Source organism: Notothenia rossii, assembly GCF_949606895.1.
Source record: "Notothenia rossii genome assembly, chromosome: 3".
In the NCBI taxonomy this organism is placed as follows: domain Eukaryota; kingdom Metazoa; phylum Chordata; class Actinopteri; order Perciformes; family Nototheniidae; genus Notothenia; species Notothenia rossii.
This window is the reverse complement of record NC_136901.1, coordinates 24,858,264-24,884,934: the sequence shown is the minus strand read 5'-3', so window position 1 is coordinate 24,884,934 and position 26,671 is coordinate 24,858,264. Positions and strand designations below refer to the sequence as shown.

General features: G+C 41.1%; 1 protein-coding gene across 1 annotated transcript in view; it reads left to right on the top strand.

Moving 5' to 3' along the window:
* The window catches only part of fgf11a (fibroblast growth factor 11a), a 103,503-nt gene that overhangs the window by 43,512 nt on the left and 33,320 nt on the right, over positions 1-26,671 (top strand). Inside the window, exon 3 of the mRNA XM_079668144.1 lies at positions 12,287-12,397. Within this exon, the coding sequence (XP_079524270.1) occupies positions 12,287-12,397 (111 nt within the window). The remainder of the gene's footprint in view (positions 1-12,286; positions 12,398-26,671) is intronic.

Below are 26,671 nucleotides of genomic sequence, written 5' to 3'. Positions count from 1 at the left end.
AGGCTCTCCCCGCCTTTATACTCATTATTCATTGTCAACCGGGGCACTGTGAGCCCCTAATTTTATGCAATTTAGCTGTGCACTTAATGTGAATGGTGAAATATGAAAATATGAGAACATGTATGGCGCCTCCTCATCCCGAGTCTTGCTCTTCAGATAGAGCAAAGTGCAAAAAAATGTAATACAAAAAAGAAAATCTACATACCATACTCCACTTGCTCTCATATTAATACAATATATGTTTGTGGCTGCTGTCAGGCATTTACCAGTGAATGCAATAAATGCTGGGAGATGAAATACTGGCAGTTGTATCCATATTTCCATGGATTAATATAGCTTCAGGCTCTCATGCTAGTGGTGAGAAAGACAATATTAGAGTCAGTTGGGAGTAACAAGCTTATTAACTCCGGAGAAAGCTGAGAAGTGTTTCTAGGACCAGTGTGCAGAGGCATGGCATGTTAAGTAGCAGCAACCAAGCAGTTATTTGGCCACAGTGCTGTATTCGATAAAAGAGAATTATACTGAAATGACCTTTTTCCACAGGATGGAGAAGGGACAAAGATGATATAAGCTTGAAGTTGAATCGTAGGCATTATTTACACAAAAGAAATGCACAAACGCTGATTGTAATATAATTAATTATAATGTGTTATAAAGTGACAACAATGCTCCTTTACTGCAGGAACAGTATGCAACTGTAAATTGTTGTAGCTCTGTTGCTAGCCTCAAGGATTAATTATTTGAAAAATTCAACTGTGCTTTGTTGCCACCTGTCAGGCGGCACAAAGGATAATCTGCCTTTGACTGAGAGTTTTGTTTACAATATGCCCATTCAATTTGCTTTGATAGCTACAGAATGGAAGGAAACATTTGTTTACTTTAGTCACATTTTAGTAATTCCATTTGTGTTAGTTTGGTCATTTTATAAGCTGTGAAACTGGTTTCTCCATGATTTTTAATTGTATATAACTTCAAACATTACATGTTGCCGAGACATTTTTTGGGCTCGTAGATATTGTGCTACTTCCCAGAATTGGATGCTTGTTTTTTTTTAGGTTCCAGAAAATAGAACTTAACCAGAGTGTGTGATTCGAAAGAAGCATGCAAGTCGCTGAATAAGACTGTGCAATTCATTTAACAACAAAAAGAGAAATAATGTCCTAATTGGATTTAATGGTTACGTTTATTTTACTATTATAAACAAGTAACTTATATAATCTTGTTTTGGCAACCGAGAAAAGCATCTGAATTTATTGAAGACAAACAGGGCAGTGGGCAGAGTCAAAGCAGTGAGGTCTTTCATGTATACATGTGAAAGGTGATGAAAGAATCACTACAAACACGTTGATCTTCAGTAAATCCAAAGGGAAAGAACCACTCCACAGCAATGTATGGCCTTGCTGTTACATAATCTTTATTGCACTGGAAGAAAGTATGTCTGAATTGCATACCACTTGCAGTACGTACTGTATTACAAACTCATTTTCATAGTATATGACTTTGGCCTATAAGGTTAACATAGCTAGGACCAGCCAGCAGGAGTAGTGTTGAGCAAAAACTCACAAACTTCAAGCAAGACCCCTCATATCTACAATTAGAAAAATAGAGTACTACTTGGTTTTATACATGATTTTAACCTGATATCAAGCATTTGTACCAGGGGGCCTACAGACTTTCACATTTTCTGCGTAAGTACCCTGTGCGTGGATGTGTAACAATGCTGTGGTCCCCTATTTGATAGGTTTACAAGTATACACACACAGAGAATTGGGACACAGCTAATGAATCAACTTTTGGGAAAAACTACCTGTAGCAGTATCTCTTCTAAAGGTACCCATCTCAGTTCTCTCCCAACCTTCTTTATTTAGTCCAGTATAGATGACTTACTTTTAAATAATCACTTTTTCTATACAGTGTTACCTCGTCGAACTTTACCAGTAGCCAGTCTCCTCTGTTTGTGGTGATTAATTTGGGGTGCTATGATGCATAGAGCTGCTGATTCTCTTCGATGAAGTTTTCAAGCTTTAATGTAGCAAACGCTGAAACAGTTAGTGAACTACAATAACCATAATATATCAGCGATGCATCAGTGAAGTAGCACATCTGTTCTCCCCGGAGTCGAATGCGTCAGTGCTGACACAGACCAAACAGGGAGCATTTAAGATGACACTTCGGCAAACAGATGGACATATCATAATAAACCGTTGCGCAGTGACATCAGTTTCAAGTTGCTTTACAAACTTAAGTGTCTCAGAAAAATAGGAATAACTGCAATCGCTAAATGAGAAATCTACAAGTCATCAGTGTCTACCAGTGCTGCTGAAATACAGTGACTACCTGTGAAAAACAAATAAAGTTGAAGAGATTTACTCTTTGTTCCCCCCTCGTCTTCTTGTCAGTCAACAGAGTTTCTGTTGCTGTTAAGTGGGTCAAGGACAAGTTCCCATGTTGCTAGTTATCAAGCATAGGGGAGGGTAAGAAGATAGAAAGAGGGATCCATCTACTGCCCTGACCTCTATTACCCTTACTGATTCTAAATGTTGGCACTGGTAAACTGTCCCCTACCCAAATTGTCTAATATTGAAGTCATTTAAGAAAACCCTTGAGGAGAAAGTAAGAAAGATGTATAGACAGAGGAAAGGACAGACAGACATTATCTTTGGCACACTCACTCTGCTTCTTCAGCCAAGGCCATTGGAGGTGTCCAACACACATTGAGAATTGGAGTGTGTCAGGGGGGTGAAAATAACACTGCCCACTTGTCATCTGCCTTGAGGCATCGAGCAGCCAGAGGGTTCACGGTGACTTTAATGGTTGAGATTCTTAATAAGTCAAATTAATCCTGCTCTTTTTTAAGGTCACTCTATAATTGGGATTGAATGTCTGTGGAATTATAGACCCACATCTTTCCCATGCATAACACACTCATACATACTACCACATGACATGCTGTATGATGAACTCTGATAGCAAATCTCTTGTCTGTCCACTAATGCTATTCCAATGTGACAGTGGGATTGCTGGCTATACAAGTGCGAATTTGTTATAGTCCCATGGTTTCAATGCAATTTCAGAGGCCTTTTAACCCTGCCAAGGCTGTAAGGGGAACTCTGCATTGTTTTCAATTTAGACAATTTGTTTTAAAATCAGCAGCTTTAATCCGGATATGTCAGTATGAGTTTCAAAGGGCCCTTTTAGTTAAACCCTTGGGTTGAAGTCAGGCGTTAACTTGCTGAATGTTTTAGCCTCCATGGTCCATGTAACTACATCTGGTAAATGCAGCAATCAAAGCAATATGTTCATACTTTACATGTACTTAATAGTAATGGATTGAAACAAGAAAGCATTTTCAGTTTTTAAGACAGTTTTCTCTAAATGTAATTTAGATTTTGGATACATTTGATTGAATACTTCTTATTCGAACATAACTCCAGCAGGCCACCCCATTATGCATATGGAATACAAGTTTTCACATCTTGCCCTAATCAAGTTTGACTTCTGCATACATTACGCACATCATCGCCCTTAGAGCTCAGCAAATATACCATCTAAAGTTTACCAAAAAGCCAAGGAGACTGCTGAATCAGTTGCCAAGGTCATCCCACTTTCAAGTGATGTGGCTAGGTCTAACACTGTATCATCAAACACCAATTTAATGCTTAAATTTGTCAAAAGAACAAACATTTTATTTTGGACCCACTGAACCAACACAGTCTCACTCCCTGATAGTCCAATAGCAACGCTTGGTCAGGGTTCTTTGGCGTGCAGTTGTGACGCACCGAGTCTCCTTCAGCTTCATAAATGGACGCAAAGAGCTTTCCACTGATTGCAATGTATTCCCATCGGCGGCGGTATTTGACGCTCAGGGAAGCGCTGCATCGGTCCATGTCGGCGGCAGTTAAAGGCAATTTGAGCGTCCATTCCCATTGGATAACGGAGAATTTTACACCCGGAATTAAGTATTGTCCTTACTGTCGATTGATTTGACAGTGATATCTGCACTACTCATCAACTCAAAACACCAGATTATCCTTGTTAGTTACACAACATTGATTGATTTAAATTGTGTACAATGCTTTTGTATTTTTCCCCTTCATCTCTGAGAAACAAATGTTTTTTCAGAGTTTAGGATGGCAGAAGACACTACACTACCCATAATCCTTAGCTATCGTTTAGGACTACACCAGCCGCTTTGCTTGACAAACCCCGTGATTATTCCTCAAGCTCTGTGATTGGATGCTGGAGTGGCAGTGCGCAAAGTTTACGCCGAGTGTCAAACAGCACTTTGAAATGGAATGAAACCACGGCACACTATCCAAAACTGGACTCGAACGTGTTCGACCCCCCCCCAAAACTACACATGCTGGCTAAATGTGTGTTTCGCAACATATTCTATGGCACGTCTCTACTGGGAATTGTAGTTTTCGATCATCTTAAGATAAGATATACTTTATTGATCCCAAGTTGGGAAATGTTTTTGTTACTGCGGCATGTGAAACATGCAATTTATTGTTAATTTGTAATTCTCTAATCGTTCATTAAAAACTGTATATAAATAATGGCTATTTTGCACATCCCTTTCAAGATTTTCAAAGGTTTATTGACATATCAAATACACAACTACGGTGTAGTTATGCAATGAATGAAAAACTTGGGTCGCAGGTTCCTCAACAGTGCATGACAAGACATCTATCAATATGTGTGTATCTCCACCATTAAACTGTCATATTATGCACATTTCTTATTCTATCTACATACATCTTATAAGAGTATAATAAATATGTATAATATCGGTTAAAATAATTGCTTCAACATAGTTAACATTGCACGAAAGTTGATTGTCAAATCCGAAAAACAAACCATGCAATATATTAGACTTTAAATACTTTGTCAGGCTTAACATTTATCTGTCGATACCCCCAAAGCTTTTTGCTTACATGTATTTAAAAGAAGACCTTAACTTAAAGTATTATTTAATGTTTTAATGAAGCCTAATTAGTTTGTCTGTTTTGCATGACCGAAAGAACGAGATCGCAGATACAAGCGGCCGAGATGGGTTTTCTCCGCAGGGTGGCTGGTGTCCCCCTTAGGGATAATGTGAGAAGTTTGGTCATCCGGGAGGGACTCGGAGTTGAACCGCTCCTCCTTCGCGTCGAAAGGAGTCAGTTGAGGTGGTTCGGGCACCTAGTTAGGATGCCACCTGGGCGCCTCCCTAGGGAGGTGTTCAGGGCACGTCCAGCTGGGAAGAGACCGAGGGGGTAGACCTAGGACCAGGCGGAGGGATTATATCTCTTCGCTGGCCTGGGAGCGCCTTGGGATCCCCCAGTCAGAGCTGGTTGATGTGGCCAGGGAAAAGAAAGTTTGGGGCTCTCTGCTGGAACTGCAACCCACAGGCGACCACACATATATTGTTTTGATATTTGTAACACAAAAGCGATGGGAAAAACCCACAGCAACACAGAAAAGACGATCTAAACATGAACCAGCGGTCTAGTTAATAAAAAATAATAATATCAAACAAAATATTACTATTAACAAGGGTGCACATCACTTTTTTAGTCAGTTACTCAGATGAGTGCCAGGAGACAGCGTTTGGTACTCACCCCACACGAAGCGTGGTCCTCCTCAGTGTCTCCTTCACTGTCCTCTATTTACACTTCTTGCATGCTAGATGATGAGGATTTGCTTTCTCCAAAACTTGTTGCTAAAACTGTGAAGTCCTTGTGTTTCCTGAGGCCAAGTTGAAGGATCAAATACTAAGAAATTATCACATGACTTGAAGTCATATCTGATTTCAGATGTGGGAAGTTACTAAGTAAACTTATTCAACTACTGTACTTATATGATATTTGTACTGTACTTGACTTTAATCTAATTTGTAAAATTAGCTGCACCTTTACCTGCTTTGATAACACTTTAATGATCAATCCTTACAAAACATATCATATATTATTCTGAAATGGACCAATCTGCACAATCACTACTTTTACTTTTGGTACTTTAACTATATTTTGATGATAATACTTTTCTAATTTTACTTGAGTAACATTTTGAATGCAGGACTTTTATTGTAACAGAGTAACACTCTGGTACTTCTACTTTTACTCAAGTACAAGATCTGAGTACTTCTTCCACCTCTGTCTGATTTCAAACTCTTCCATTAACACCCTGAGTAAGTTTGCAGCTGTGTGTTTCACTCCACTTTGTTGTAAATCAAACTGCAGCAGCTTGACCAAAGAGCCAGTGGCGGAGCCAGGACATTTTCAGTGGGGTGGCTAGGATGGAAGCAGTGATCATTTTGGGGTGGCAATGGCATTGAAATCACTATTATATGAACATAAAAATACATCTCACTATAAAATAAGGGGTTATTTAAGGCACCTACAACACACCTCTACATTATTTGGGATTAAGTGGTGGAATAGATCAAATAACATTCAGTATATCTAACTATTTTTTTCGTATTCCCGCAGGCAAAGTATCAACGAAGCGTACATTATACAAATGTAATGCAATATACAGACTGTTTAGCTTATGATGATCAGCAGCACTATGAGCTCATTCTCTCAGTGTATCATCAGGAATACAGAGACACACACACACATCATTTAAATAAGAGTTTTTAAATTAAATGATAGGTTAAGAATAAACATCTTAAAGTAAATAACAATAAACAATAGCCCTTAACCCTGTAAGGCAATGCTATTGGGTAGTAAATGTGTTTATAGGTCCTGCCCTCTGGCCATACACGCCAGGGATTTTGGGCCCCATGAAAAGATATCACATTGGGCCCCACCACCAGGCCCAGGCCACGCTAACCAAGCACACTTGCTGTAACCACACCTCCAGAACCCAACCCACTCATTTATGCTAGGGATGTCCCGATCACCTTTTTTTGCTCCCGATCCGATTCCGATCATTTGATTTTGACAATTTGCCAATACCGATTTTTCCCGATCCGATCTTTATGCAATGCATTAAGAGAAAAAAGGTTTTTTTTTAAAATTTAAATTGGATATTCTATCCAACATGGATATAGCTTCTTTTTTTCACAGCAGCATTGGATCAAAACAAAATAAAGCTTATCAGTACTCGTTAGCTTACTGCTACAATTAGACACTGCGCCCTGCCCACTCTGTTGCCAGATTTGAGAGAAATAAGCAACCAGGTTTATGAAAACAAGCCCCAAAGAAGCAACACATACATGATGTTGTGTAATTTGAAACCAAAACTAAGGCCTCAGGATGACTTTAAGACTTGAAAATTGTCATTTTTGTTTTGTAACATTGAATACAAAATTTTAAAAAAGTATTTAAAAATTAAAATTAAAATCCCGATCCCCGATCTTTTTCTCCCGATTCCGATCTTTTAAAAATCACGTGATCGGCTCCGATCCCCGATCCCGTGATCGGATCGGGACATCTCTAATTTATGCTTTAAATAACTCTACCTGTACAGGCTTGCATCTATCTTGTAGTCCAATACTAACTGCACAATATTTACTGACACTGAGCTGTGAAAATATAACACTTATGGGGGGACAGGGCTGCTGAGCCTAGAGATGGATCTGTTAGTCCTGGCACCAGGGGGAGGGACAACTGATTTAGTTTGAATAGCTGCTAAAAATGTACCTGCATTTACTAAATGACAGCTAAAAGAGCAGTGAAATTAAAAACCTGTATAGATATTAACAGTACTTAATGTCAGCTTAGTAAAAAAAAAACATTACAATTATTATTTACAATGGACTACGCATAGCTAACCCCACCTTTTCTTTGAAAAACTGGGTGACATACTGTCGCCCTTTAGTCCCTCTCTCTTTTCTTTCTCTCCTTTCTTATCTCTTTTGTAAGCCTGACTTTGTGAGTCGTTGAGACATGGTTCACACCTAAGTACTACCATCCCTGCTCCTAACATGCTCTCACTCTCTGCTAGAAAGTGCCAGCGGTGCTGCACCGAGTTTGGAGGCAGGACCAAACCATTACATGTAAATAGAATGGGGTGTACAGAGGCTTTGGATAATTAACTTTTGAAAGAAAATAAGTTAAATGAATTGTAAGTTTAGTGAGTACATTATCAATATAACGTCCTATTAATGTTAATTCTTGATGAATGATGAAAGGTTACTTAAATGTTTTTTTCTTAATGTTCTAAAATTGTTTAGGCCCCCGTGGTGAGGGTGTTTGGGGTGGCCAATAGGGTAGCCAGGATTCAGCTGGGGGTGGCCGTGGCCACTCCCAGCCACTCCCCAGCTCCGCCACTGCACAGAGCGTGAACGTTGTGATCAGCTGATTTTGCGCAGTTCTCCAGTGTGTGCGCGGGGCACAGAATGTGCACAGGGCAGTCTCCCACTGCAGCCAGTCTGCGGAGTTTTGGCACAATTATGTTGTTCATACCGACGTTAACTCTGTCTGTGCACACGGCGACCAACTCTGTTGTCCGGTGATCTAAGCCTCTGCCTCCTGTAAGCTTCACAGGTCCGTCGGTTATGTCCTGCGCGGCTCGGACAGCACCCAGTTCAGTCAGTCACAGAAAGTCCGAAGAGTTTTTGCAGGGAGCGAAACGGCAACGTAGCTGCTTAATGTCTTTGGGTTTTTTGACATGTCTCGTAGTTTACTCCGTTGAGTGTTGACAAGAAACACGTGTAGACGAAATATGTGTTTTGTTTTGATGTTTTGAGGTACGCAAAGGCGCGTAGTGTTATGCAATTCAGATGTTTTGCCGCGCATGCGTACCTGCGTACCTTATGTGCACCCCTGACTATTAACTTCATTGTGAAATTAAAACAGAACGGTAAAAGAATAGTGTCCGGTCTATTCTGAGGCCCAATCTCTGTAGATACATAAAGAACAACGACGGATGTGTAATATTTAATGCAGCCAAACTATTTATTACAATGCATTCATATGATGAATTTCAAAGAGGAAAGCAAGCACTAGCTGAATAAAGTATGATTTTATCTTTTCCGAAAGTTTTTTTTTCATATAGAATACAGTCGGAGGTTAACCAATCACAGAGCTTGAGGACTAATCACGGGGTTTGTCGAGCAAAGCGCATGGTGTAGTCTCAAACGATAGCTGAGGATTATGGGTAGGGTACTATGGTAGGGTAGTGTCTTATGCCATCCTAAACTCCGATACAACTATTTGTTTCTCAGAGTCGAAGGGGAAAAACACAAAACCATTGTACACAATATAAACCAACCAATGTTGTCTAATTAACAAGGATAATCTGGTGTTTTGAGTTGATGAGTAGTGCAGATATCACTGTCAAATCAATCGACAGTAAGGTGAATACTTACTTCCGGGTGTAAAATCCTCCGTTATCCAATGGGAATGGACGCTCACATTGCCTTTAACTGCCGCCGACATGGACCGATGCGGTGCTTCCCTGAGCGTCAAATACCGCCGCCGATGGGAATACATTGCATTCAGTTGAAAGCTCTTTTTTGCGTCCGTTTATGAAGCTGAAGGAGACTCGGTGCGTCACAACTGCACGCCAAAGGACCCTGACCAAGCGTCGCTATTGGACTATCAGGGAGTGAGAGTCTGTTGACTGAACCCGTAGGTCCAGGGAACTCATTACATTGAACTCCTGAAACTCAGACAGGTTTCATGCTGCGTTGACATTGTGAGGACAGAATCTGAGCTCAGTGTGCCGAGGACAAAGCATCCATCACTTTGAAAGTCTTGTTTAACAAGCTGTCATGGAATAGTGTGAAGTACAGTAGATCTACGACCTAAAGAAATATCGATCCCCTGTCTTCAGTCAGTTATGATAAAGAATAGAAAACTATTATACAGCGTTTTTGCTTCATAATATTAAGCTAACAATGGTCTTTTCATGCAGTTTTCACCAGCAGTGCTACAGACCCTCTACACAAACTACAAATATGTGAATGTCTGTGTGTTCGTGGAATTGAATCGTCAATTTAGATCAGATTAACTCATATACTGCCTCATGTTGCACTCAAGGCCACTTCTTCTGCTTTTAGCCGATGCTTCCACATGATTTGATGCTGTGTGTTAGCTTTGTCAAGGCTCTTTACATGCACTAGTAGTCTTGCATGTTCAATGTTTTGGATTACAGCATAGTCACCGGAAAACGTTTAAAGGTCAGCATCCGCCTCTTGTGTGCGTTTGTTGATTCACTCTGCACTGTGGCAGTTGTGTTGGGCAGCACATGGCCTGGTGTGTGGTCCAAGGCTTAATTTGGGATTAACGCTCAGGATATTACAGATTACAACACTCCGCGTTTGACCTCTCTGTGTCTCGGCAGCCAGCGATGGATGGATGAGCTTTTATCTTTTAGTAGTTACAGCAACTTAAGGCCAAAGCCTCCGATGAAAAGCTTCCAAACATGTTGTGTCACACCAGCATTTCTTTGAGTCATTCACGGACCTCAAGGCTTAACTCAAGCCCTAATGAGCTTCCATTCAACAACTTCTTGAGGTTTGCAGAGAGATAGGTTAGGTTTGCAACGACAAAAATACACGTTTAATCGATGATTGTTGAATAGGTTGGAAAATGTTAAACAAATGATTCCACAATACATTTCGTTGATGAAGAATATATATTAAGACTTCACAAGATTCACTTCTAGAGTTTAACATATGCAGTTCAATGTATTCTTCATGACAAGTAACTTTTTGCTGTTTTATAGACAGGGAAGGTCTACTAAGGTGTCAGTATACGACAGTGCAGGACTGTACAAAATTGTGCACTATTATCTCTTTTGGACAATTCATTGCATCTCGCCGCGCTCTGTCACAGTTTCCACCCCGCCTTTGAGTGAGGCAGTTCAGAAAAGCTATAAACACCACCGCCTTGGATTTGTGCAGAAAATGGGACTCTCTTGTGGCTGTATCTTTTGCCAGAAAAAATAAATCTGCCAAAAAAGTACTGCTAAATCATTATTACTGGCATTTAAATCCATTTTTTTTATCACCAATTGAAGTAGCATTACATTTAAAATTGTATTTATTACTTTTATTTCATTCACTTCAGAAAACATTTTTGTTCCCTTCTTTATCCCTCTCTCTCGAGTTAGATTCAGGCACAGAAACAAAAATATTTGTTTCCCATGTTCTTCAAGGAACATTTTATGTTTACAAAATTGAGTGTACATTTTGTGAACGATACCATTTACAGTGCATGTCTTTCTCTTCTGCGGTCTCTATCTCTGTCTCACACCCCTGCTGTCATCCGAGGGCCAACTGCCAGCTGCCCCCGTACTTCTCTGTCCTCATCCATATTTGATGCGTCTCATTAAAACTTGATTGTGGAAACACTTCAGCATTCTGACATCCCTTCTGATCCACTATTTAGTCACCCTCAGCACTTCCGAGTGAGATAGCCCCCCTCGGTCATTTGTGTGTGACCTGAGAAAGAAGAAACTTAAACACAAACACTTAAAGTTTTAAAGAAGACACGCTACTTTATCCCTGATGAAAATGCCTGATTTGAAACCAACAGTCTGATGCCTCCAAGTGCACTGAGTAAATAACGACAGTTGGTATTTTGGAGAGGGCTAAACAGACGATAGGAGATGCTTCATTAAACATTCAGTAGGACGGTTAAGTTGTTCTTGCTTGTTTCCTGAGTTTTTGCCATCTTACATGCAGGACATAGAGTTTCCTGTTTATTTCGAGGCAGCATAACAAGGGTTTACCCATGTGTAATGATCACAACGTGCAAAAACAAACATAACTACCCTAAAGGGAAAACAAAATGGTTTGGCTTGGTTGTGTATTATTTATAATAATTGAAAGATCTAAGACCGTTATTTACATGTAAACATAAGTGAAATAAAAACAGTCATACATTTGACTAATTAAAGCAAAGCGGAAGAACAATAACTAACAAATTGTCTTTATAAATTATAACAAAGAAAAGTCCCTATGTTCTTGCTGTTTTTCGAAATAACACAAAGTCTTATTAACTGAATTTTGGTCACCATGTTAGCCTCGCCCCATTGTAGAGTCAGTGATGGCGGGCATCTGCTTAAAGCAAGCACACACACTGCTTGCCTCACTTGAACCCATATAAGATGCTTCTTTTTAGCCAACACCGAGAAGCCTTCAATCCTGCTGAAGGCAAGAGTCACACACACCCATGCAAGTGCACACATTTCATTGTTTGACTATTCCACAGTGTAAATATCAAGCCTCTTGTTTAGTCAATGTGAATGCTCACAGGTGGGCGTGTGCATTAATACACGTGCCCTGACAAGTGTTTGTGTGTGTCGTGAATGCTAACGTGTGTTTAACCCTGTGTTTGCTCTGCAGAGCCCCAGCTGAAGGGCATCGTCACGCGGCTTTACTGCAGACACGGCTTCTACCTCCAGATGCTGCCGGGTGGCACCATGGAAGGCACAAAGGACGAAAGCAGCTCCTTCTGTAAGTGAACAAGCACACACACACACACACACACACACACACACACACTAGGGATGTGCATCTCCATCACTGAGGCCGATGCGATGCGCATCTCGATACGTTACCACGATACGATACATTAACGATACCTTTGAAACACCAGGCGATGCGATGCGATACGATTCACCCCTGTTGCGATACAGTTCGATACGATTTGATTCAACATTATGCGATTCGGGGCGATACGATGCGATTCAACACGATGCAAAAATAATGATACTTCAATATGGTACGACAGAGGATTTTTGTTTTATTCCTTATATGCAGCAAATCATACATTAACAAAAAAGTGCTTTACATATTTGGTAGGCTACTGCACATCCCATCATGCCGTTTATTTTTTTACCTTTAAAAGCTCTCCAGAGTACAATTGTATAACACCTCACAGTTAAACAATGTAAGGATGCATTGCTCATGATTAACAATGTGCAAATAACAGCTACCATAGAGCAATGCCCATACAGCTGCCAGCCTGATGTGCTTAACACTCAGAGGCTAACACACCAGTGAGCAGAAAGCATTGGTTTCTATCTGAACAATAAAGAAAACAAATAACCTTTCACAAACAGGTATTTCATAACTGCTTACAGTAAGGAAGACATTTAAATTATTATTGGCTGTCACAGGCTGCTGTAAGCTAAACACCTCTCTCTGACAGAACACCTCACAGAGTGATTTAACTCATATGTCTCACTTTCAGGTTTCTCTTTTCAGCCGCAGACCCCATGTCGCCTCTTTATGTGCGTCGCTAAGTTCCTCGTACTACTTGTGTACTTTAAAGCGGCTCGGCATCGTTAACAATTTGCGAGTGATTTTTCAAGTTGACCGTCTGTAGTAATAGTGCCGCGCACATATACCATCAGGACGTTACTGATGGGGTGCGGCTGCGGAGTGATACTGTGTGTATGCAAGTCCGCATCTAGGACGGATCTATGTATCATGGCTGTAGACCTGTTAAGTAATAAAGATACCTCATACAAAGGTCTACGGATACCTTATTACTCTCCATGACCTGCGGTCAACTATATAGCATAAATGACTATTACACCGTCTTTCTTGAACAATCCGAAGTGTTGCCAAAAGTTTGATTTGTAGGTATTTTTCGCTGCGCTGTGTTTCTCTTTCTCCTCAACTTCCGTGTGTGTTGATAACTGAGACTCTCGTTCTCCGTAGTGGCGAAGCAAATATCAAAGATCGTCTCTGCTGAACGTTGACAAGATAAGGGGATTTTATATGAATGAATCGGTTTTTTACCGATGCAAAGACGCTACGCAATCGATGCATCGCGAGTTCAACCCAAACTGTAGCCGATGTGCACTCTTTCAACCGGTGCACTCGCATCTTGAACGTTTATGCCGGTGCACCGATGCGAATCGGTGAATCTTAACATCTCTAACACACACACACACACACACACACACACACACACACACACACACACACACACACACACACACACACACACACACACACACACACACACACACACACACACACACACACACACACACACACACACACACAGCTAGTTTGATGGGGGTGTGTATTGCAAAGCTCTGTAATATACAACAAGGAGTTTCCCCTGCTTCTAGGCCAAAGGATATTTTAAAAGGGACTTCCCAACAGGACGGTCGTAAATCTCTAATTTGTACAGCACATGCATGCAGAATAACACTGCCATGTATGCACACTTGGTCGCCTAAGCCCCGAATGTTTTTTCTGTAGCCCCGGACAATTCGTAGTACCCCTCACTGCAGTGCGCAGTACCTCGACGCCCCTCCTTCTCAACCTCAAGATCGACCCTCCTTCTCAACCTTTGAGACACGTGACGGGACGCCCCTCCTTCTCAACCTTTGAGGCACGTGACGTCCCGACTCCCGTGTTGTGTACTTACTAGAGATGTTAAGATTCACCGATTCGCATCGGTGCACCGGCATAAACGTTCAAGATGCGAGTGCACCGGTTGAAAGAGTGCACATCGGCTACAGTTTGGGTTGAACCGGGTTAAACTCGCGATGCATCGATTGCGTAGCGTCTTTGCATCGGTAAAAAAACGATTCATTCATATAAAATCCCCTCATCTTGTCAACGCTCAGCAGAGACGATCTTTGATATTTGCTTCGCCACTACGGAGAACGAGAGTCTCAGTTATCAACACACACGGAAGTTGAGGGGAAAGAGAAACACAGCACACCGAAAAATACCTACAAATCAAACGTTTGGCAACACTTCGGATTGTTGAAGAAAGACGGTGAAATAGTCCTTTATGCTATATAGTTGAGCGCAGGTCATGGAGAGTAATAAGGTATCCGTAGACCTTTGTATGAGGTATCTTTATTACTTAACAGGTCTACAGCCATGATACATAGATCCGTCCTAGATGTGGACTTGCATACACACAGTATCACTCCGCAGCCGCACCCCATCAGTAACGTCCTGATGGTATATGTGCGCGGCACTATTACTACAGACGGTCAACTTGAAAAATCACTCGCAAATTGTTAACGATGCCGAGCCGCTTTAAAGTACACAAGTAGTTCAGAGAACTTAGCGACGCACATAAAGAGGCGACGTGGGGTCTGCGGCTGAAAAGAGAAACCTGAAAGTGAGACATATGAGTTAAATCACTCAGTAAGGTGTTCTGTCAGAGAGAGTGGTGTTTAGTTTACAGCAGCCTCTGACGGCCAATAATAATTTAAATGTCTTCCTTACTGTAAGCAGTTATGAAATACCTGTTTGTGAAAGGCTATTTTCTTTATTGTTCGTATAAAAACCACTGCTTTCTGCTCACTGGTGAGTTAGCCTATGAGTGTTAAGCACATCAGGCTGGCAGCTGTATGGGCATTGCTCTATGGTAGCTGTTATTTGAACATTGGTAATCATGGGCAATGCATCCTTACATTGTTTAACTGTGAGGTGTTATACAATTGTACTCTGGAGAGCTTTTAAAGGTAAAAATATAAACGGCATGATGGGATGTGCAGTACCAAATATGTAAAGCACTTTTTTGTTAATGTATGATTTGCTGCATATCAGGAATAAAACAAAAATCCTCTGTCGTACCATATTGAAGTATCATTATTTTTGCATCGTGTTGAATCGCATCGTATCGCCCCGAATCGCATAATGTTGAATCAAATCGTATCGAACTGTATCGCAACAGGGGTGAATCGTATCGTATCGCATCGCCTGGTGTTTCAAAGGTATCGTTAATGTATCGTATCGTGGCAACGTATCGAGATGCGCATCGCATCGGCCTCAGTGATGGAGATGCACATCCCTAGTACTTACCTATGGTACTTACCCAGTCACAAAAGTAACATATTATATCTTATATTATTAATATATATATAATTCAGATGTCTTTGGTTATTTAAACATTCCCTGATAAACGTTATTTCAGCGTCAATGTGTGTTAATCCCAGTGTGTTTAGTGTGCAACATCGCATTTCACCTTCAATTCACGGTTTTCAAAACGTTAGCCACATGCTAATGCTAACCGGAAATGAAGAATTTTCAGAATAAAACTGTTAAGTTAATAGTTAGTGTGAACTTCCGTTTTTTTCAGAATAAAACTGCTTTATATTAAAACCCTGTATTTAATTTAAATTACGTCATATCAACATTGATTTTAATTTCTTACAGTAGGAGAGGTTTTGGGGTTTAGGTTTTGGAGTGAGGAAGGAAGATTAGGATTAGGTAAAAAGGTAGGGAGTGGTTAGGGTTAGATTGAAGGGAGGGAAGAGAACTGCTACCCCGGAAAGAGGATGCAACGCGTCATCACTGAAGCTCGTCATGTGCCTCAAAGGTTGAGAAGGAGGGGCCGTCCCGTCACGTGCCTCAAAGGTTGAGAAGGAGGGGCGTCCCGTCACGTGTCTCAAAGGTTGAGAAGGAGGGGCGGTCTTGAGGTTGAGAAGGAGGGGCGTCGAGGTACTGCGCACGACAGTGAGGGGCTTCTCGACAATTCTCCCTTAATAATATAATCAGTATGCATGCGCGGCAAAAATCTGAATTGCATAACGTCACTTGTGTCACTACGCGCCTTTGCGTACCTCAACACATCAAAACAAAATACATATTTCGTCTACACGTGTTTCTTGTCAACACTCAATGGAGTAAACTACGAAACATGTAAGAAAAAACAAAGACATCAAGCAGCTACGTTGCCGTTTCGCTCCCTGCAAAACATCTTCGGACTTTCTATGACTGACTGAACTGGGTGCTGGCCGAGCCGCACAGGACATAACCGACGGACCTGTGAAGCTTTACAGGATGCAGAGGCTTAGATCACCGGACAACAGAGTTGTTCACCGTGTGCACAGACAGGGTTAACGTCGGTACGAACAACAGAATTGTGAAAAAACTCCGCCAACTCGCTGCAGTGGGAGACTCCCCTGTTACAGTAAAAATCTTGCATTCAAAATGTTGCTCAAGTAAAATTTGAAAAGTATAATCAAAATATAGTTAAAATACCAACAGTAAAAGTATTCATTGTGCAGATTGTATCATTTCAGAATAATATATATGTTATGTTTTATAATGATTGATCATTAACGTGTTCTCAAAGCTGGTAAAGGTGCAGCTAGTTTTAATGACTTTGTATACTGCAGGGTAGCTTGTGAATTTACTCCAGGTGTAATTAAAGTCTGATTTTACATCATTAATCTAGATCTGTAAAGTAACTAAAGGTATTCAATACATGTAATGGAGTAAAAGCACACCATTTATCTCTGAACTGTAGTGGAGTAGAAGTACAAAGTAGCATCAAAGTCAAGTAAAGTACACATATCTCAAGATTGTACTTAAGTACAGTAGTTGAATAAGTGCACTTAGTAACTTCCCACATCTGAAATTAGATATGACTTCAAGTCATTTGATAATTTCTTAGTATTTGATCCTTCAACTTGGCCTCAGGAAATACAAGGTCTTCACAGTTTTGGCAACAAGTTTTGGAGAACTCACATCTTCATCATCTTCATCATCTAGCATGCAAGAAGTGTAAATAGAGGACAATGAAGGAGACACTGAGGAGGACCACACTTCGTGTGGGGTGAGTACCAAACGCTGTCTCCTGGTACTCATCTGAGTAACTGACTAAAAAAGTGATGTGCACCCCTGAATATAATACATTAACCGTGCTTTACCTGAACCTCATCATGACACTAGAGAGGACGGCAGCATGTTTCCACGGCACACCTTCATATGATCATTATAGTTATAAAAAAAACAAGAGAATAAATGAAAAACAGTTGTGAAATACCATATGGCTGTAAAACAAGAATACAGTTTAAAAGGGGAGTGATTTGTAAAATATCCATAAAGAAAAATAAAATCTGTTTACAGTTGTGTTTCATATGGGTATTGAGAGATGTTTTCATAGATCTCTTCATTTTGCTCTCAAAGTGCACCAGATTGATGCATTTAACTTCAATATTTAAACAACAAATCTTCCCGGGGGTGCATGCCCCCGGACCCCCGTAGAGGATGTTAGGCCCACTCCCCACTTATAAAAATAGTACTTTACATCCAAATGCCGTGAGCTGATTATCGAGCCTTCATTGTATGTGCGTGTGGGGAGTGTTGCAGTAGAAAATTCCACTGTAGTCCCCGGTACCTTAATGAGAAACCCTACATGTTTGAGCACCCTCTATGAAACGACAATCTACCCCACAGCACCCCCAAAAGAAAATCTCTGGCACCGCCACTGTGGGCTAAGCCCCTAATGTTTCCGGGTCCAAGAAACGCCCCTGTACATCACTATGCAGACTATTTAAATATGAAAAATATACCTTAATATGAAACAAAATATGTTTTGGCTTGGTTTGTCTGTCTGTATGTCCGAGCTCAGCAGGATTAAGGAAGAACATTTGCCCAATTTCCATACTACTTAGTACAAGTGTAAAGCATGGTCCAAAGAAGAACTCATTATATTTTAAAGGGCTTCTGAATCATTGGGCAGATATTCAAATTAAATTTCACGTTTGTTTACATTGGAAGATTCAACTTTAAAGTAGTTCCTTTGAATTCAAGTGAACACTGGTCAAGAAACAAAAAGATATATCGCTCTGTGCAAACCTTTGACTAATATGTCAACAGCATGAAACAAGAATATGAACCTGGCCTTCCTACATCCTTACACATTCTTCATACACTGTCTCAACTGAAAGAGGACCAGAAACACACAGAAAATAATATAAAATGTGGAGACTTTGGGATATTTATCTCCAATTCTTTTACTTTTGGACATTTTACAGACCAAACATGTCGTTGATGTCACTGTTTACCAAACTACCACTTTTTCTGAAAAATGCATAAAATGATGCAATATATGTTAAATACATGGTTTATACATGTAATTACTGGGGTTCCATTTCTTCTGATTACCTAGTTTGGGGCGTGCACATTTGCCACGCGCAAACCTACCTCTTTTGGATTTGGAAAGGTTGGCATATGCCACATATACCGTACATATTGAGTTGGCCAGATGTGTGTAAAGCCCCTGTCACACTGTCCCGAAATTGACACCCGATGGACACACGAATATGGAATTGTGAATTTCTCACGAAGATGACCTCGAACCGCACACGAAGGCAACATTTACATTACATTTAAGACATACAACTGCAACGAAAGTAACACAAACAATTATGTTAAAGTATTATGATACTGTACTGATATTTTCCGACTTTGTTCTTTACTTTCTCCGTCTTTATATGTAGAAGATATTAAGTTTTCTCCGTCATGTTGTTTCCATACTGTAGCAACAACAACTTCCTCGCCTTCAAAATAATATATTATATCCTTTTTAGTTTCACAGAACACGAATTGGGTTATTTAAATAATATGTTTACATGATTGTGTTGTGCAATAAAACAACCAGATGGAAACACGATAAAGGAAATGTTCAAATTCGGCTCTGATCGTAGCAACATCGGGCCATTCGTGAGGGCATCTTAAGCCATCTTTGGCATGCCAAAGATTTTGCCACCGCTCCCGAAGTTGCCGCCGGAGCCTGATAAATTCCATCGGCGGTCATACGATGGCTTAAGATGCCCTCACGAATGCCTTACGAAGGGCAAAATGGACACACGAAATCAACACGAAAATGAACCTTCACAAGCTCCTTCGGCAATGCTTTGTGATGCCAAAGATGTTGCCACCGCTCCCGAAGTTGCTGACGGAGCCTGAGAAACTCCACCGGCGGTCATACGATGGCTTAAGATGCCCTCACGAATGGCTCGGTGTTGTTACGAACAGAGCCGAATTTGAACATTTCCTTAATCGTGTGTCCATCGGGTGTCAATTTCGGGACAGTGTGACAGGGGCTTAAATGACTGTTCATGGTAGTTTGAAAACAAATGCCGTTGTCGGACACACACGAACACACGCACACACACGCACAGCAGAGCTGAGCAGAGCACAACACACAAACATCATGTGCCTTAGTGACCGGACATCTCCTTCATAAAACGAGTAAAAGGGGGATTAATCGGGCAGTTCGATGTGTGTGTGTGGTTAAAGCGTAGAAGCCTGCGGTCGCTCTTTAGCTGTTCTAATGAAAGTCAACACAGTAAAGGCGTTGTGTAAAAGGCACAGCTCTTTGCCCGCTGGTGCTGCACTTCTCAGAGGCGGAGTTACATGTCCCGCTGCCTCCTAGTGCTGTAGCGATTTCATGAAGTGAATGAGAGTCCGAGACGAGTTAGAAATATATCTAAAATAATGTATGCACTGCCATCTCCCAACATAAACAGTCTTTATTACAGTTTATATTACAGTCTTCAATGAAACGGTGGTCTCCTGTGTGCTCCACCTCCTACTTGGTGCTCCGGTAACTTTCTCGTGCGAACGAGATACAGTATCTTGTTTTTTCTTTCATTGCCCTTTAGGGGCTCCGTACAATACAAAAACAAATGCAAATATCTTTTTAATACAAATTAAGTCGTTTGAGTCATCTGTCTCAAGTCAAGTCAAGTCTTTTATCAATTTTAGTCGAGCAAGTCTCGAGTCCAAAAATATGCGACTCGAGTCTGACTCTAGTCAAGTCATGTGACTCGAGTCCCCCACCTCTGTCAATATGTTATTCAAAAAATCTAAGAAATAAAATACAGCGCATCTTTATTGTAGCCTCCGAGTTGTTTCCATATTTCACCAAAGCTAGAGGAACAACTTCTGATCTAGGGTTAGGGATTTTAGGGCAATCAGTGGAGAATGTGAATGCACTATTTGCTTTGGCACAGATGGGCCCCCTCCACAGTTTCAAATGTTCTGTCCTCCATTTCTCACATTCATATCAGACTATTTTTCAGATGTCTACATGCACTCAGCTTATAAATGCAGTATTTTAAAGTCACTTAAGCAGAGAGTCCTCTGAGGATCTGAATGGAGACTTTAAGTTTTCGCCCATTATTGCAAAAAACCTGCTGATGTCCTCTATTGATGAAAACACTCACACACCAACATCACAACCATGTTAACACACTCCTCTCCCTGCAGGGTCATCAGCTAGGTGATTACTGCCCAAAACATCATATCCCCTGGATTCCATCCAACCCTCCCAAAGAGATCAATATTGTATTATAGGATAACCCTGATGTGGCAACACAGCATTTTTTCTGTCATAACACCAGTTTGGAGGGAAAACATGATGCTTGCACAATTTTGGATTTATAATCTTCATAAGGAGGAAGTAAAATAAATGTCACTTGTGTGGTTCTCTCTGTGAACATTTCCTTTACAACAGCAGTGTTGCCAAGATTGAAAGACATTTTTAATGGATTTAACCGTGAGGCGAATATTGGGAGTTTTTCCCTTGGCGTTTGTCCCGCAGAAAATGTTTAACAGCACGTTTTATGTGACTTAAAGAGCCTGTGACAGCCTCCCATCAACTGTTGTGCAATGAAATATTGGGCTACTATAGTAATCTCGAACCGTCAGCTTAAAAAAGAAGGTGCGATACCGTTCCGATAAATATCAATAATTTCGAACATCGCGGGGAAATTCCTTCGACTCATTTTGAAGCTTTGGGGGAAGCCGGAAGTGACGTCAATGTGGGAACGCTTCACTGTGCGGCGAGAGAGCCAAACACGGACAAAGTGTATTGTCATGCGTAGGAATGGTGAATTACTGAGTTTGGGGCACGTTAATAACGTTTTAATGAAGTTGACTACAGTATATTCATATTTGTCAGTGCTTTCATGTCAATTCGCCGAACATAAACATAAATGATCGTGGTGAAGATGATGATTAAATCAGGATTAAAAATCGGTAGTGAGAGCTGCTGAATTTCCTCCCGTCGGATGTGATATAAAAACAAATCGATTATTTTTGTAGTTGTAAACTCAAGTGGATTAAACTACATTTATTGTGTTTTCATGTCAATTCGGCGAACATATGATGCATTAAATGATCGTGAGGATGATGATTAAAAATCGTTTGTTTGAGCCGGTCTGCATTTCCTGATGAAAAAACAAACCGATGCTTTTTGTAGTACACCAATATGGATTAAACGTGTGTTTTTTTTACCACAATGTGCGGGAAATTAATGGATAAAATGCACGGATTATGATTATTATTATTATTCCCACTCCGATCGGGACATTACTTCCACCGTTTCCAGCGAGGCTCCCCCCGTTGACAGTTTACGTGGGCTGGGCTGGATTAGGTGGCGGACTAACCATCGGGACGAATCCCGATGGGCCGGTACCGAAGTGGGCCGGTCGGATAAGTCAGTAGCACATCCCCCACTCCCCCCGTTGACAATTTACTAGCGGTACCGAAGTGGGCCGGTCGAGAGTCCCGGGCTGATTTTTAGTCCCAGTCCACCAGTGGCTACATGACCGTATTATCGCCCATATTGACGCACCTAATCCCTAAACTTCTAACAGATAAAACATAAACCGATCTTTCAGCCTCATATGAGCTCTCAGACATGTTCAAAATTAAACTGTCATCGCTGTGTGAGCTTGCTGCTGTGTGCGCCATCATGTGTTTACATGCAGATGCTGGGATCCTGAACGGTGCAGCTGGAGCGCTTGGCCCGCAATGACGTCACACATAATTTGGCGGGATTTGAAGAATCCCCGAGAAGATCCAGAATATGGTCAACATTGAAGGGGAGATTAATGGTTATCAAAGTACAAATATCCAAAATCAGTTCAGTAACGGTTTTCAAGGGGTCAATATTTACTCAAATTGATGGGTTTGGATGATGGGGGAAACTCGTCTCACAGGCTCTTTAAGGAGCCTACACACCAAACTGACACCAAAGAACACGTCCCGACGGAACACGACTGTTGTGTCACCTCACGCCTCCTGCGTCTTGGCCAAGAGTCGCACTGGAACACACCGCAAAGACTTCAGCCGACGGCCAAGTAGCACGTACGAACTGCGCATGCGTGAGTGGCAATAACTCTTCTTACCAGCAGGTGGCGGTAGTGTGTATTCGTCATTCAAAAGAGGCAACAACCGAAGACAGACTGCGTGATACACCGAGAGAAGAAGAACAGACTGCCTGATATAAACAAACAACAAATAGCGTGTGCGTTCCATTTTCACTCTACAGCGAGAAGCTCATGGGGCTTTCCCAAACCTGTGTCGAGAGCTGGAGTTAAATGAAATCTCAGATTTGCCTTCTTAATAGTTTGTTTGGGTCCCTCACTTCCATTTCGCTTCTCATGCACTGATTCGCTAAGCTGAACAGCCAATCAGAGTGATGTATTTGGCCGACAGCCTATAGACAACAGCCTGTTGCGGAAGGTGTCGGTACGACCGAAAAGACACGACGGGGCGGGACACACCAATCTGAGTAGGGCGACAGGACGCTCATCGACGGCCAGACATCTATCGACATCTATCACCGGCCGAAATCGGCTTGGTGTGTAAAGACCTTTAGACATTGCCAGGATTATGTTTGCTGATTCTAAAGTGTTCATTTAGATTTGGACGTGTACAACCTTTCAAGACAGTTCTCTTAAAAGACAATCCTTTGAAAGAAAGTATTGGGAAAACTTGTTTGAGCCCTTTAACATATGTTTGGATAAATTAGGCCGCAACACCTCAATAAAGCTCTGCAGTAACTGATTAGACATGCTCTCACCTTTCTCTCTTATGTAACCGCACACCTACACTGAGGCAAACATCGCTGCACTGTGAACTTTAAACATTCTCATGTTCGATCTGAAATATTCATCACATAATACCGTAGGGCACATCGGAAGGCGAGCGGGAAGGGAAAGGTGGATGTAGGGGAGGGAGGAAGTATGGAAGCTCTAAGGGGATGTAGCAGAACAAAATGTGACAAATGTATGGCCTAGCAATACTTTGATCACTAAGTTCCCTCAGGGCTTCTGGAACTAGGCTATAGAGAAAGATGTTACAAAGCTGGAAGTGATAGTATATCCAAGCTACAAAAGAACGACAAAAGAGGATCAGAGAAACAAAAAGAGGGCACGGCGGAATACGCCAGAGAGAACCGAGCCAGCAAGATGCGGTGGGTTGGCAGAGGAAGAGAGAGGAAGTGAGAGGGAGGGGAGAGAACGTGAGGATGACAGAGAGGAAAAAGAGGGAGCAATAGGAGCAGCTGGCACACAGGTGATGGCTCCTCCATCACTGTGTCTCCCCCCTCTGGTGGGAGGTCAGAGGAGCTGCTCCCCCCGCCCTGCCCCTCTCTCCTCTTGGCTCTTCATTGCTGTTATGTAATAAAGCTGGAAGAGGATTGGAGGCAGCAGAAATGAGCATGCTGAGGGAGATGTATTATCTATTTATTAGGCCATAAGGTGCTGTTAATGTAGCCCCTTTACAATGAATCACTTATTCTTTACAGTTCGCCAACCATTTCCTGAAGTACTGTTCTAGCAGCCATAGGTTTCCATTCATTCCATTATGGAATGCTGCTTTCTAACCCTAACCATTTTTTTTAACAAAGATGTCTCAATCTCTTACCTTCACCCATAACTTTAATGGGGGACTTATGCATCCTAAGTCTTTCTGTAATCAAACCCATAAGTCTAAAGTGTGTTGCAATTCTAGCATATTTAAAATGGCATACATTGTTAATTGTAGTGCTATGTAGAGTAATTGTAGGGTTCACACGCTGCACATTATGGCTGTAATTTAATTAGTTTCTGACTTTAGGAACTTATTTACATGAGTGGAAATGTTGTGTAATAATTATAAATTGCCTAACAAAACCCATAAAGTGTATTATGCTGTGGAAAATTTTAAACATGTCTTGAATGTCATGGTTATTTCATATTTACAAAAAAAATGAAAAGGTCTGAGGACCCAGGGAACATCTGGATTTTCTTTGAATAATAAAGAAATTCAGTTATAATATAGTTTTGTGTAGCAAACGTTATTTTGCGGCCTTTGACCTGTCAGGTTTTATTCCGACCTTTCCCCCATGTTGGGAATGAAATTTCCAAGGCCCTGCAAACTTGTTTTCTCTACACAAATTAAATATTCAAGACCTAAAAAAACCCACAAACAATTGTTAACGTTTGGAAAAATACCCTTAGTAATTCTTTTTTGGGAGTTTTGATTGAAAGTGCTTGTGACTGAGATATAAATATCCACAACTGGTTCAAACCACAGAAACAGAAACAGAGGTGAGACAAGGACATAATTGTTGTTTGGAGGGTTTGTTCACTAACCATATAGATTAAGTGAGATACAGTGAATTTAACATAGATCATAGGAACTGAATGAAGAGTAAAAAATACACAAAAGGAAGCACAGTGAAAATAATTGAAGTGATGGAGCTGTTGGTGTGATTGTCACTGGATGGTTTAAATTCTGTTTCATGGAGAAGTAGAGAGAAAAACCCAGAATGAGACAGGAAGACAGACGAGTTGACGGAGAAAAAGAGAAAGAGGCGACAGAAAGAGATGAAAGCTATTGACTCTACATTTGAAAGCCACAAGAAAAAGCTCGACTTTTATCCACTTTAATTACAATCTTCCACTGTTGGAGAGAAATCTGACTTTTCTCTATTCTGGAACAAGCTTGCTCTTTCTGTCTGACTTTCCCCAGTGCTCGATAACAATCCTTCAAAGAGGGCAGAGGGAGAGAAAAACTTGAAAGCAGCAGAAATGTGAACATCGAAAAGCAGATGCCAGATGAGGAGGAAAGGTGAAAGACTACCAGGTTTGGTTAGGATGAAAAGGAGAGCATGAAGAATACCAAACGCGGAGAGGTGAGGAAGCAGAGACAAGAGGAGAGAGTGATGAAGAGACCCGCAGAGAAGGCTGCAGGGTAAAATAGGACAAAGATGAATGGACGCCGTTGGAAATGTATTGGTTTCACGGGACGGGGAGAATGGCAGCAGGCGTTTGAATTGAAAGGGAAGACAAATTAAGAGACGGGTAACAAAAACACAGAGTTAGATAATAAAAAGGGTTGTTAATTCATGATAAGGCAGGGTGAAAGCAACAGGGAAAGAGAGAAGAAGAGACAGAAGACAGATGGACTGAAAGGCAGACTGATAAAAGGCTCAGAGGAATGGAGAGGAAAGCCTCGGGAAGAGGGAGAAGTTAAATAACAGGAGGAGAGAGGTAGTTGTCTTGTCATCGGCGTCATCGACCGCGAGGGAAATCAGCCGCGAAGTTGTTCTACAAGTCATTTAATCTACTGGTGTGTCTTTAAAGCTCATTTTTTACTACACCAATGACAGTGTGTGAATGGAGAGAGGCTGTTTCCGTTGTTGCCAATGCAAATCAGCTTGTATTTATCAGTTCAAGTGTCACTTAACTGATTCCAGGCCCTTGTTTCAAGATGTAGATGTAATTCAATTTTTTGGAAGTGATTGTTTTTAGCGTGAAACATGGACATTTGCTTTCTGTCACGTGAGAGCAATGAAGGGTGGATCCAAATGTAGGAGGTACCCAAAGGAAAATTGTAATGTTTGGTTTATGGCATAGCAAGGCTTATCAAATATAATTCTACAAACAGGGATCCAACAAACGGGACGGAAAAAAGAACTTAAATGCATGCAAGTCTAATCACAAGGACAAGACACAGCTGGGGAGGGAAGGAAAATACCAGGTGAACACAATCAGGTAGTCAAACAGGAGGGGGAGAGAGGAAGTAAAGCAGACATAACAGGGGGTGGAAACTTACAAAAATAAAAAGAAGGAAAACAGGCGGATCATGACATTGCAAAATAAAACGAGGAAAACATTGGGGGCGTTTTTTCATTCATTTATTTAGCATTTTTCAGAAATTGTATAACACGGAAGA